Below are 14,441 nucleotides of genomic sequence, written 5' to 3' on the forward strand. Positions count from 1 at the left end.
TCACATGATAGTAGTGGCTCTCATAAGCACCTGTCTCTGTATATTCCTATCATGCAGGTTTTGATGACTGGGATTTGGAAGTGTTGGGAAGTAAACATTTTCTGGATTTATTCTGGATTTAACTTGATTATGGATAAATTAGGTTCTAATTATGGATTAATTAATGCAAGTAATAATTAGACATATCTGTCCTTACTTGGCCGTTGGTTTATCTCAAGCCAATGTTAAACTGTTGTGGTTTGTGTTTCTTTAAACAAAAGAAGCTGATAAGTCTTTCAACAAATTTAAGCCACACTTAAGGTATCTGCACAGTAGAGGGCAAAGAAAGGCCCAGAGATGGAACACCAGGTCTCTTATGGCCCTCCCATCCTGCATGTCCACAGCCTTCTCTCTAGCCCACTTCTGTTTTAGCAGACTGTTAGATTTAGCACAAAAATGAACATGTGTATAATGAATCCAATTGCATCAGCGGGGTTTCATTCAGTTGTTGTTGAGGTGAGGACAGCCTTCAGACTGTAGTTTGCCAGAGCCTCATGCTGCTAAGTACATTTAGTTTATGTAGTTAGAACATGCAATTTTCCCAAGACTTTGAAATGGTCTTGTTCGTTACGGATAGGCATGCTGGAAAGTAACAAGAGCCATACTTACATTAGCAAGGGTAGAATTTTGCCATTATGATTTAACAGTGCTCTTTTATAAAGGCATATAAAACTATGAAGCATGAGTACTCTTGCTAAAATAATCATCATTACATGATGGAAATGTAAGATATATTGTTCTCAGTAATCTTTGTTAAAAAGAAAGGAATGAATACTGTGCATAGCCCTTGTCTGTAAGCACTCAACTTGCTTTCCTTTTCTCTGGGACTTGTGCTGTGATCTCATCTAAGGCAAGTTTAATAATGGATGATTCTTTGCTTACAAGAAGTATTAGAAGGGAACTTTACTGTTTTAGTTTAGTATCTGAGCTTTAATCTTTCTGTAGCAAGCTAGATATTTTCTGCTAGCAATGTTTTCATGTCTGTATTGTGCTGTATTTCCAACACATCTGAAAACTCTGCAAGCGCTACTATAGCTGAAGAATTACCTTATACAGAGGACCGAAGAAGGCTGTGTTGTTAAACCAAAATGTTAATATCTCAAGTCTTTCCTTTTTGCTTTGTCTTTCTTGTTTGTTTTTAAGATAGCAATATTTGACAGGTATCTTAATTCTGCTAAATGAATCTTAACTTGGAAGGAATTGGAGTTCTTCAGATAATACTCCATTACTGTTTGATTTTGTGTATGTGCTACAATTGCCACCTTCTTCCTGTGCTGCTATATGCCATATTTTATAAACCATAATAATTTTGGGGTAATAATGCTTAAGAGGGTGTTCTAAAAAACAAAAACAAAAACAAAAAAAAAAAACAAGCCTGTCTTCAGTGAAAAAACAATTTAACATTTCTTATATTTTAGTGAAGCATTTTCCTTTACCTTTATTTCTTACACTGTTGCATTCCTTACTGTATCTTTCAAAATAAGTTGTCAAAAGGACTGATCCAGCATTTACCTTTCTAGGTTTTTCTTTTTATAATTAAAAGGAAGAAATGTTTTCTACTTGAGAGATCGTCTGTCTGAGAGAAAGCATGAGTTCTGTTTCTCCCTTACTAGATTTTGTAGTTAGCCATTCTTTAAACCTGTGGTTCATTGAACATGAATTTGATATGAAAGATTAGCCCTAAATATAATGAATATAGTGGAAACGTAACAAATGCTTGGATGCAGAGTTAAATCAGGAATGTGCCATGCTGAAAAACTCTGTTTTAATTGTTACTGCTTTTTTGTTGTTGTTTTAAGTAAGAAGTCAACTTCATTGAGAGCAAATTTGGGCCATGTCTGTGCTAAGATTTGAAATTGATTGCATTCCAAATGTAGAAAAAAATCCAACAACCAGTTCTTACTTTTTTTTATTTTGTAACACAACTTGTGGATGCTGCTGTTTCCATCTGAGATCAGACAAACAGCTGGGCTCTGTTTAGATTAAAATAAAATTTTCAAAAGGATAGTAGGTCTGATTTTTTTTATGCTATGCGTTTTATAAGTCAAAGACATCTTAAAAATTATACTTTTGATAAGCGTTGTCTGTGACTTACGACTTACTGTTACAAGAGTAATAATCATTACTGTTGTTGACTTTGCTTTTCAAGGTACCCAGAGAATGGCATAGTAGAAATGGACACCAGTAATCTTCGACCCCGAGCAAGAACCATTCTGAAATGGAGTGAACTAAAAGTGGGTGATGTGGTGATGGTTAACTACAATGTTGAAACTCCAGAAGAAAGAGGATTTTGGTTTGATGCAGAAATTACCTCTTTGAGAGAAATCTCAAGGACTAACAAAGAGGTTCATGCTAAAATTCTGCTGGGGTAAGAATTGTTTGACCAACTCAAAATCTTTACATTTCATATAAAGTATCTTTCTGTCTACTAGTCATCACCAGATTAAAATTAATGTGATACTTCAATCCCACAGCTGTCTGAATCATGGAATTCCAGTGTATGGTTTTTAAAATGTGCAAACTTAGCTATGAGTTGTAATTTTTACACTTCATAAGATTGCTGAAGATAAGTACAGGATTTCATGTACTATGAAATTCCACCTGATGAGAATGTTTGTATTTATATTTTTTAGCTATTTATACATCTATTTATATGTTTTGATTCCACTCAAAGCTTGAAGCTTCTGTTTTCAGTAACCTTAATTTGGGATATTCTAGGTCTCACTGAATGTTAGTTATCTCTGACAATCTGAGTAAGTCTGAACTGGCTAATTGAATCTTTAAAGAATAAAATTTTGGTAGCTTATGACAAGTAAAATGTGGATCTGTGGGTGCGGGAATTATTTGTATTTTCATGTAGCTGAATTTAACATATCTTTCCTTTGTTTGGTTTTCCTGTTTGATTTTAAAAACTCATGTATGACTCTTAGGTACAGTGTTTTCTGCAGAAACTTTTATGATATGACTTCCAGTAAGCTGTATGATTGCTTTCTTAGAGATTAAAAGATGGTCAATCCTTATGAACAGTCTCCTTGAAGAATTCACTGTAACATTCCTCCTTCCATTAGCTTTCCTCATTCCTTTAACATTATCCTTTTTCTGGCACCAAAGAACTGAAGTCAATTGGATCCAGTCTGCCACCTCCATCCGTGCAGAAGATGCGAGCATATTCTAAGGAAGGCTTACATGTGAAAACTGATTTTAAAATGAAACTAGAACCAAAGTGAAATTTCCTTTTGCTTATTAAATGATTGGTTTACTCTTGGCATGCCCCAGATTTACTCAGTGAGTAGTGTCATTAGTCTGGGAGTATATTCCTTAAAATGAATTAGACTACTTAGAGTATTCCTATAATACGGAAGAAACCTATCTGTAGGAAGATACGATGCAGGATGTGGTTAACTGGAAGACATGTAGACTTAGGATAAGGTGCAATTGAGTATTTTGCTTAAAGGTAGTCATATATAGTACTGGGGAAATAAGAAAGGCATGGTATATAATACGAGTAGGTGAAAATTGTTTTGTGGATGGTTTGTAGTTCTAAAGTATCAGGAGTTGTTTTATGGACAGTCTCAGTATATTACCATCTCCCTGTGCTAATTAGAACAGGAATATAGAGTCATAGAATATCCTGAGTCCAAAGGGACCCATAAGGATCATAGAGTCCAACTCCTGGTACCACACAGGTCTACCCAAAAATTCAGACCATGTGACTAAGAGCGCAGTCCAAAGGCTTCTTAAATTCTGACAGGCTTGGTGCCATGAGTATGTCCCTGGGGAGGACCTTTTGACACGTTTTGAGACAAAGTGGGGGAAAAAATGTAAAGCAAGAAGAAATGGAGTAGATACTGAATTATTAATCATTAACTTAGCAAGGGAGAAGAGATTTAAGAGGCCAGAACAGAGAGATGAATGTTTTCATTGCAATACATTTAATAGTTGTATGACATTTGGTGAATCACAGAGATGGACTTCATGGCCTTCTATAATCACAACTATTCAGTTACCAGTTTACATTAAGTTCAAATGTCTATTGATACTTATTTAAAACAGTTGTCTGTAGGTGTGGATTCTTTCAGAATTTTTCCAGTTTAGTAAAATAGAATTTGTTGGCAAAACAAAGTACCCGTTTTGAGTGATGGCTAAATCAAGTGATGGCTAAAAATTTGGCTTGTGGTGGTTGGATCTCTACAGGATAGTTTTTTTTGTTTGTTTGAATATGCTGATAGTTATGCTTCAAATTTGAAGATGGAAACAGAGCAAGTACTGTGGGTGTTCCCTGTAGAACTGACCTCTCACTGTCCTCTGGATAGAGTCTGGGGGGGGAAAGGCACAGTTGATAAATACTGTAGGTGGTAAATTTAAGTCCATTTTCCAAATGGAACCCTATTTCAGTGAATTTTCTTCCCAGATAACTTAGGCTTCATTTACAAGTTAATAGTTTGTATATGCAGCCAATCAACTAGTTTGCAGAAGGTAAGGTTATCTGAGCCCTATCATTTCTGTAACATATCATGGAGTAATACTTGGTAAATTCTGTTATGTGTTACCTAAACCATTCCTATCAGTTAACGGTAAGTCCTCTCATTTAAAAGTAAAAGTACAAGACAAATCTGCTAGGATTGATAAACTTGAGAGGAACATGCTTACTTTACTTTCTTGTTATGTTGGTTTGCAAAATAAAAAGTCAGTCTTACTGTTTTTAATGTTCTTATCCAATGTTGTAATTAGTTGTTCATTAAAATAATGCTAATATAATGAAGATGTACTCTATCATAAATGTTTTATGGGTATGTATTAGTGAGTAACTGATTATATGTTAGTGATGAATTATTTGCGCACTACTTAAGAACAACTTTAAGGCAGTAGTGGCAGGCAGAGTTCTTAGAGATGATTCAGATACAGTCTCCTCCCTTTCTGGTGCTTTGTTAAAAAGGCTCTGTTTGAAACAACCAATTTTGTAGAAAAAAGTCTTAACATTTGACTTACTGATTTTTTTGATGGCTTCTGAAAAACATCTTATGCAGCTGTTGGCACCGGGACAGGAAGTATCAAGACTATCTTTGTGGTCTTTGTGGTAATGCTTTGGGGAACATAGATCACTTATGGTAGAACATACCATGAATATTTGTTTTTACTGTATCTGTTGACGTGCGTATTAGTTGTGTTACTTTTACTCATGTCTTAATCACAACCTAAAGGAAGTGTCCTGTACAGTCTGTCATTAGTTCATGTTTTGAGAAACAAGTTATGGATTAGAGAACATTACCAAAGAGAAGTGAGCCTGTAAAATGAGAAAAACATAATTGTACAGAAGACTTAACCACATTTCTATCTGTCTTGTACCTGCGTTGGAACTGAAATTTAATTTGTAACTGAAATATAATTTGTAAGATGCCTGAGACCTATCCAATTCGGACCTAATGTCTTAAATAAAAATACTTAGGAAACTGGTGCTTTGCATACCACAAATGGGCTTAGGACCTTGTGTATTCCATGACTGTGCGTTCATATGTACAGGTCAGAATGGTCTGTGTAAGTGGCACCTCCAAATAGATTTTAATTGGATTTGCAGGGTGTACCCTGCTCAGGCAGGGTAATCTCCAGAGGTCCCTTCCAACCTCAGCCGTTCTATAGTTTTGTGAAAATGAGCTCTTACTTCTCTGAATTTGGCCCTTTAAATTTGGAATTTAGTAAGAACCTCTCTCAATACCAAGAGATGTCTTTTTGTTTAAATCATCAGAATGATACAAGAATATCAGGAAAAAAAAAAGGTTCATTCTGCAGGTTTTATACCTCTTACCAAGTGATTATTTAATGAATTTGAGGTCTTTACCTGAGTAACCATAATGGAAGGTAATAGGAAAGGTTCTAACATGTCAGTGTTATATACTGATTATCTTTTAGTTCTGTGGGGTTTTCTGCAAGGCCGCCTGCTCCTTAAAAATAATTGTTTTGTTTTTGAGGTAGACCTCCTTTTTGAATATTTGGTTTTCTATTTAATCTTTAATATTCAAAGTTTATTTTCCCCATTTAGAACACCACCTCTGTTTTGTTAGAGGATACATCCATTTATCACTTCTTTGCTTAGACTCCTTTTACTCATGTCTAGCATGTTTTTGTTCTTGGAATCTAGTATGATGTCTGTAGAAAGTTTTTTATGCTATCTCTACAGATTTTACTCTTTCAGCTGTTTTTTTCTAATTTTTGAACACTTTTTTCATTTATATTTAATTCCTGGTTTTGGAGTCATTTTTCTAGTCTTTGCAGAGATACAGAACTTAAACACATTACAGAGCAGTGAAACAAGCCTTGCACTCTGTTCTGGATGCTATCAAAAACTGACTTTTATGTACAGCTAGTCCAAAAAAGTTACTGGCAGTTGCAACTTTTTTGACACTCACAGAGTATATTACTGTTATTTCTCTATCCATTTCAGTATGTGTTGTGATAATTAACATCTCATAGTTGATGTTGTCATACCTCATTAGGTACCTAGTAGTGTAGTTCCGATACTAAATGTTTCTTGCTTAGACTTGGAATTTCAGACTATAGTTTGTAATTTACTTATGTTTGTATATTATTGTGGTATAATTCTGTACACAAAATAACTTCCAGTTTAAATTGTTTTAATGTAACATCTTTTGATTGCTGGTGGTTAATCTTGGAAGACGTTTTTTTGCTGATATGTGGAATACTAACAAGATTTACTTGAAGCTGTTTTTCCAAATAGCTTTCATGTGGTATCGACAGGTATTCTAAGAATTCTCATTGCTGAAGAACTTGCCTGAAAGTTTCTTGCACGGACATAAATGGCATGTTTCTTGTAAATAACTTCTGAAAGGGTGAATTAATATCTCACTCTTTCCTCTCGTCCTTATGACTTCAGTGCACCTCATCATCTCCCAAAGAAGAGACGTTTTTTAATTAACACAGCCGTTGGTAGGAGCTTCTCAGTCCTGCTGGTGAAAGGGAAAGGCTTTGGAGGACAAATCCTCCTAAATGAAAGGAGCAGGCAAATTCTGTGGATCAAAGCCTGGCTAGCTGCACAGCTGGTGTTGACAGGGATTTGGCTTTTGATACCATAGGTCCCATATTTGGATTCCCATCTGTTCCTAAAAGCCTTTCATCCTCAAGTGGAATAAGAGCATCTATGCCAACAGACTGATGAATCCTGGTGAGTAGAGCTTTAGGTAACAAGGGAGGCTTATAAACCCCCTTGTTAAGGGGAGGTTTAGTATGTACATGGAAAGCAGAGGGTACAGGGTGGTGGGAATAAGGAGGATCTTGGGACTGATAGAAGAGGTATACTTATATTAAGTCCATGGATGCAAATATATACAGCCTGGGAAGAAAAATCAGGAAAAATTAGTTCCCCATCTGTGAGATATGATGGGACAACTAATGTGACTGGAGTGAGAAATAGATGGATGCAAGCTTGTCAGGAATAACAAGGAAGATAGATGGGGTTGCAGTGATGTGAAGAAGTATAGATACAGGAAACTCTTCAGCAGGATGGCAGCAGTGAGTGAGATCTTGTTGGTCAGGATGACATGGTGGTAATTCACCCATTCAAGGTAGTGAAAAGGACAAAGCCTTCTTTAAAAGTCTCTGAGTAACGAGGCACCAGTGTTCACGGAGGACTTAAAACTTCCTGGTACATGCTGGCAGGACAATACAGTAGAATGCAAGCAGTTAAGAGGATTTCTGGATGACGTCGGGTAACTTAATACAGGTACAGGATGGAGCCAACAGGGTGATGCACAGTTGAATGTGCTGTTTATTGAAAACTACTGGGGATGAGATGCTTACTGCCTTGGCTATACTGACCATGAAATAGTGATTATAAAGATACTGATGCAACGGATGAAAGACTAGCAGAATATGGACACCAGAACTTAGACCAGACTTGAGTTGTATTCCTGAAACTGTTGTAAATGAGGAATTCAGAATATACAAGGGTGGTGTTACAAGAACCAAACCTTACCTAGAGTTGATAGTTATAAGGACACTTAATAAGAGACCTCAAGGGCAACACAAAGAGCCTTTACTACTGCATTGGCAGTAGAAGGCTAAATAAGGAAGTATGTGTTTGTGAATATGACAGATGACCCAGTAACAATTGCCTCAGTCTCTACCAACAAGTTATCTGGCTGTTCTGCCTAGTGAAAACATGCAAGGAGTGGAACCACCAGCAATGGATGATGACTGAGTCAAAGATTACTTGCAAGGATTTGACCTAGACAAGTCCATGGAACCAGATGGGTTGCATCCAGGTGTGCAAAGGGAACTGTGGTGTTGTAGTAATGCTGCTCTCTAGTGAGTCTGAAAACTCACTGAGATCAGGGGAGGCTCTTTATGACTGGAAGAGGACAAAGGTTGTGTCCACCTTCAAGGAATGCCAAAACAGAGCTACAGGCCAGTCAGTCTCACTTGAATCTTGGAAAACTCTAGCATGGTCCTCTTTGAACTGCTTGCCATTTGAAGATTGTTTGGGTGGAGTCAGGATGATTTCCCCCTCCACAAATGAATCATTCCTTATGAGCCTCACTGCCTTCAATGGTAAAACAAGTAGTGCTTGTCCAAGGGAGGAACAACTAATTTAGTTTTAGCAAGTCTTTCAACTGTGTGTCCCACAATACTCTGTCCAAATTAGGATGATGTAATCTTGTTAGGTGGGCAACTACATGGGATTAAAAAAAGAATAACCAGACTCAGAGTAGTGCTTAATGGTTATACATTACTTGAAAAGGGAGAAGTAACAGAGTCTGTTCTGGGACTTGTACAGTGTCTTCAGCAATAGCCTGGCAGAGGCAAGGTTGTGCACTACCATCAAGTTCACAGAAAGCAAATTGGCGGACTGGTGGATGCACTCAAGTATAGTACTGCAAGTCAGAGGGACCTGAGCAGGCATGAGGAATAGGCTAACAATGAGCCTTATGAAGTTGAACAAGGATAAATGCAGAGTCCTCCAAAACCTGGGAAGGCAGAGCGACCTGGGAAGGCAGAGCGTCTTGCTGCTATGGAGGTTAAAACTGGACTGACTGGGAGGCGGCTTTGCTGTGAAGAACCTCTGGGTCTTGGTAGATAGCAAGGTGAACATGATGAGCAAGCAGTGAGTCCTTGCTGTAATGAAGGCTAACAATATTTGGGCTATATGAAAAAAGGGGAATCAGAAGGTTGGCAGATGTATGTATACCCTCCTAATGCAGTCTAATGAGTACTCAATAAGAGTACTAGATCTACCACCTGAGACACCTGTGCACACACACAAAAAGAAAAAAACTAGAGGAGATCTCTGAGGGGTCTAAGGGGCTGCTGAGGTGGTTTGGGAAGCATAGTGATACATGTCAGGTGGACCATAGGAAATGGACCTAAACTGCAACAAGAGACAGGGATAAGGCAGTGACAAAATTTGTTAAAACATTAGCTATTAAAAAAAAAAAAAAACTCAGATGTATTAAGTTATAATATCTTGGATTTGATAACCATTTCATAATTACAATAAAATAAAAATATTTTGAATGTGAAGAATGGATTGACTTGAATCTTAAGGGTTTTGTTTGTTTTCCCAGACGAAAAAAATACATCTTCAATACTTGTAACACTATCCTTTTTCTAATAAATGTGGACTTGGAAACACAGAGTCTTTTGATTTGCTTTCTAGGAGGTGATTCTTAGGAACATTTCAAAACTTAATTTTCTGTTCTCAGTGGGGAAAGTAATTTCAAATAAGAGAGGAAGAATAAACTTCAGTAAAAAAAATAAATCCAGGGAAGTGATGAGCAACATTCATAATTTTCATAATGTTCAACATTATGAAAATAAAAAATTAAAAGGAATAGTTTGAATATATGCATACATTTAAGGGACTCATTAAGGGTAGAAAGGACTCTGTGAGCTTGTCTAGTCTAACTCTGCTGCTGGAGTGGGATCAATGAGAAAGATCAACCTAGGCCTATGTCCCATTGGGTTTTGAATATCTGCGTAGAAACTTGACAACCTGTCTAGGCAATCACTGCTTTAAAAAAAAAAAAAAAGTGTTCAGAGTTAAATAAGTGCTTCATGTGCTTTCATTTGTGCCCACCCATTACCAGTAGTCCTGCCAGTACACACTAGTGAGACAAGCCTGGCTCTCTGTTCTTCATGTTCTTCCATTAAGTATTTGTATGTATTATAAGAGTCTTCCACACACAAGCCTTTCTACTCCAGACTAAATGCTCCCATGTCAAAGATGCTCCAGTTCCTTAATTATCTTTGTGACTCTTCTGGAATTGTTCCAGTAAGCCCATAACTTTTGTATGCTGCAGAGCCCTGAACTGGACACAGTGCTCAGTATTTGGCCTTACCAGTGCCTTTGTATTTCCCTTGGTTGAACGTAATGAAATTCTCTGCTTGGGTCACTCTGAAAGACAGCACACCCAGTTGGTTTATCAGCCTGGTTTTGTGTTAAAAGAGAACTTGCTGAGAATGCACTGGGTTCCCATGGTTCCTGTCATTCAGGTCATTAATGAAGGTAGAAGACAGTACTTAAAAGACAGTTCTGGCTTCAGTATCAACCTCTGGGGTAAACCCCTCATGGCTTGCTTCTAATGGGACTTCCTGCCATTCCCCACAATACTTTGGACCCAGGTAATCAGTCAGTTTTTAGTCCTCTGTACTGTGCACTTACCTAACCTACACTTTAAACTTGCCTGTGAGGATGTTGGGGAGGCAATGTCAGCAATACTAAAGTGGAGGTAAACAACATCTGCTCCCCTGTCATCCCAAGCAGGTCACCTCACTGCAGAAAAGCACCAGGCTAGTTAAACATGATTTTCTCTTTGAAAGTACATGCTAACAATTCACAATCATCTTCTTTTCCTGGATCTGTCAGTGGATCTTCCTTCTTGCTCTTCCTTCTTGCCCTTCTTGAAGATAGGGGTGACATCTGTTCTCTGACAGTTCGCAGGAACGTGTCTGGGTTGTCATGGCCTTTCAAAGATTACCTAGAGGGACCTTGCAGAGGCAGAAATTAGGCTCCACATTGTTCATGGGTATCTACTAGGTTCCACAGACTAACACATGTCCAGTTTGTTTAAGCGTCCTCTACTGAGGCTAAGTCATCTTTGCTCGAGACATGCCCACTGGTCTCAGGGACCTGGGATTTCTGAAGACTGATCTTTCCAGTAAATGCTGAGGCAAAGAAGGCTTTGAGTACATTTGCCTTTTGTGTTTTGTTTCGTCATCAGGGACCCTGTCACATTTAGCTGTGACTCCGTGTTTTCTTAGTCTTTGTAGAATCCTTTCTTGTTGCCCTTCACATTGCTAGCCAGGTTCAACATCACATGGATCTTAGTCTTCCCAGCTCTATCACTGCACAACCGGACAGCAACTCCACAGTCCCCCTGGGTCAGCTACCCCTGCTTCCACCTCTTACATACTTCCTTTTTATGTGTGAGTTTAGTCAGGAGCAGCTTGTTCATCAGTGGAGGCCTCCTGATGCCTTTGATTTCCTGCATGTGGGGATGAACCTTTTTTTGAGCTTGGAGAACAGGTTTCTTTAATATCAAGGGCTGTATCTTGTGGGATTTTTTTCCAAGCAGATCTCTGAAGAGTCTGTGGCATTGCTTTTTACCTTGCTGCCACCTGTAAGGATCTTTAATTCCATCCTCTCATCATTGCTGCAGCCGTAGCTGCCCCTGACTTCCACATCCTGTTTCTTCTGTTTGTAGTCAGGCCTAGCCATCCACATTTCCTTGAGCACCTGTGTCAGGAAGTCATCACTGCACCTGAGAAATTTTTTAGGTTTCTTGTGTTCTGCTGTGTTGTCCTATCAAGGTGCTTACAATTCCCCATAAGAACCAGATCCTGTGGACGCAATACTTCTAGCATCACCCATGTAGTTCTCTCTGGTAATCTTGACTGGCTACTGACCTGTCCCCATTAAAGGGCAACTTCCCCTCCTTGCCTTCATAGCTTGTCCTTCCTAAAGAGAATGTATCCATTCATCACAGCATTCCAGCCATGTGAGCTATCCCGCCATGCCTCCATCATCCCAGTGAGGTTGTACTCATGTAATAATTGCAGACTTGAGTGATTCACTGTTTGTTCCCCATGTTGTGTGCATTAATGTGCAGTCATTTCAGAGAGGCAGACACGTGTGCAGGTTCCCCAGAAAGGGCACAAGAGCTTTCCCCATAAGGTTGTTCTGCTGGCATTTCCTTTAGATATCTATGCTTATAGTGATTACACTTCAGCCTGCTATATTCCTTCTCTTCTGATCATGCTTGACCCTTTGCTTGCCTATCCCATCCACAGCTTTCTCACTTGTTTGTTGAAGGAATTTCTCAACAGTTTTACCCAGAAGTCTATGAAAGTTTTTGTATGCTGATGTAAAAATGAATTATAATGGTATCATCACCAACTCCAAACATTCACATAATGACTAGAAAAGCTGTATTACCATTATGAAAAAGCCATAAGGCACTTGAATGTGGCATTTAATATCATGCAGTAATGGAATTGGCCATCATGGCACGGGTATTTGATTTAATTTGTCTAAAGAGCAACATAAAGAATAAAGACACTTCATAATCAGGCGCTGCTCTCTAAATACCAAATTAATTAGGGCTTTTTCTCTCTGTAGACCTGCGTACTTTCTGACTTTAAGGAATGCTTGGTGAGAAGAGATTTCATCATATTCTAAGCAGAAACATCCCTGGATGCCAGCTCTTTTTACCTGGTTGTTTCAGGGTGTTCTGTCAGCTAGGTGTTGACACCTGCATGTCTGAACATGGATTTGGAATCTGTGACCAGCCATTTAGTATTGTGATAGTGCAAAGAACATACTTAATTGAGTCCCAAAATGGGGGGAGAGTTGTAACAATGTCAAGGCCTTTCCCCTCTCTGGTTCTGAACCAGGAGCCTTTCTGCAGTACCATGGACAGGTCCTCAACATGGATGCGGGGCTGGCCATGGGCATGCCTCAGCATGGTGGGTGGGATCCATTGTTCTTCATTTACTGCCTTTTCCTCCATCTGCTCAACGGCACAGGGCAGTCATGCTCCTGAGCTGCCCTAATAAACATATTATTAGGATCTGCCAATGTAACTTGCTACTTTCTTAGAGGAGAGTGCTTTTCCCATTTTCCAGGTGTTATGTTTTTGCTTGCTTTTGTAATATTCATCTTCTTTACAGTTCCTAGACTAAGGAAAAAGGAGAGTCCCTGCAAACAAAGATCCTCTTTCAGAGTCTTGACCAATGACTTATAATATGATAATTTATAAATGCATGAAACATTATGCTTACTTCTGAGGTTAAAAAAGTAACATGCTGGTTGGCTTGTACATGTATCCATAAAGTGAATCTGTAGGTTTAGCAGTCAGGGAAGAGGGTGAGAGGGGGTGGGGTGGATAGGGATTGTTTCATTTTGCTTTTCTTTGCTTTGTTTTAATGGTTTTAAGGGTTCCTGATAGGTTGTGATGTTTCTGATGGTGCGGTCTTCAATGTATCCTGGAAAATAATTTTATCTTTGTCTTAGTGTCTTAGTCTCTCTCTCTCTCTCTCTAAGCATATATTTATATATGGGAATATAATTTTTGCATAGTTGAAAAGTTGTCTAATGTGTTTGTCTTTATAGTGGCTCATGTAATAAAAATAAATAAAATTGAATTAAAAGCACAACTAGTACTGTTCTATTTTGCAACTACATTTGTATGTTCATGATAAACCAAATGGGTGTGGAATATTCTAAAACAATCTTGAAAATATTGTCTTTTTCAGTTTTCATACAATACAAAATGAAAGAACTTCTTTGCAATTTAGTGCAACCTAGAAGATTTGGTCAAATTATCAATGTAATATGCTATTTTTATGTGGGAAGATTCAGTAAGTCGCTTTAAAAGAAGCCCATTTAAAATCGAATCTCTAGTCATATCTGGTGAGAATTGTAATTGCTTTATTGGTATGTTTTAGCTTTTGTTTAATTGTGTAAACATTACGTGTTTGCAGTTTAGCCAAAGTTATAATTATGTTTAAATGTAAAGCAAGCAGTAGTAGTTTATATCAGATTGTGATATTTTCCACTTAACATCTTTTGAAATATAAATGCTTATACATGTGTATTTGTTTTAGTTTCATAAACATTACTTTAGTTGATAGTGACTTAGAATGAACATGTTAAAGTGAATGTCAGAACGTGTTTTGATTTTCAAAAGTATTATTATTATTTTTTATTAGTATTTATTTTAATTGCACTAATTTAATTCTCTAACCTAATGATTGTAACATACCCTTAGTATTTTTATAATACTGTTTTTTAAACATTATTCATGAACTCTGTTCAGGAGCCCATTTTCTCTTGTTTAAAAAGTTTTAAAAGTTTTATCTATTTCAAAATTAATCCCCACTTCCAAACGTGT

At 37.7% G+C, this 14,441-nt stretch overlaps 1 protein-coding gene across 1 annotated transcript in view; it reads left to right on the forward strand.

The window, feature by feature from the left end:
- Window positions 1-14,441, forward strand: part of UHRF2 (ubiquitin like with PHD and ring finger domains 2) — an 83,817-nt gene that overhangs the window by 32,577 nt on the left and 36,799 nt on the right. Inside the window, exon 4 of the mRNA XM_035309608.1 lies at window positions 2,189-2,407. Within this exon, the coding sequence (XP_035165499.1) occupies window positions 2,189-2,407 (219 nt within the window). The remainder of the gene's footprint in view (window positions 1-2,188; window positions 2,408-14,441) is intronic.

The sequence above is a fragment of the Oxyura jamaicensis genome, chromosome Z (assembly GCF_011077185.1).
Source record: "Oxyura jamaicensis isolate SHBP4307 breed ruddy duck chromosome Z, BPBGC_Ojam_1.0, whole genome shotgun sequence".
NCBI classification, from domain to species: Eukaryota; Metazoa; Chordata; class Aves; order Anseriformes; family Anatidae; genus Oxyura; species Oxyura jamaicensis.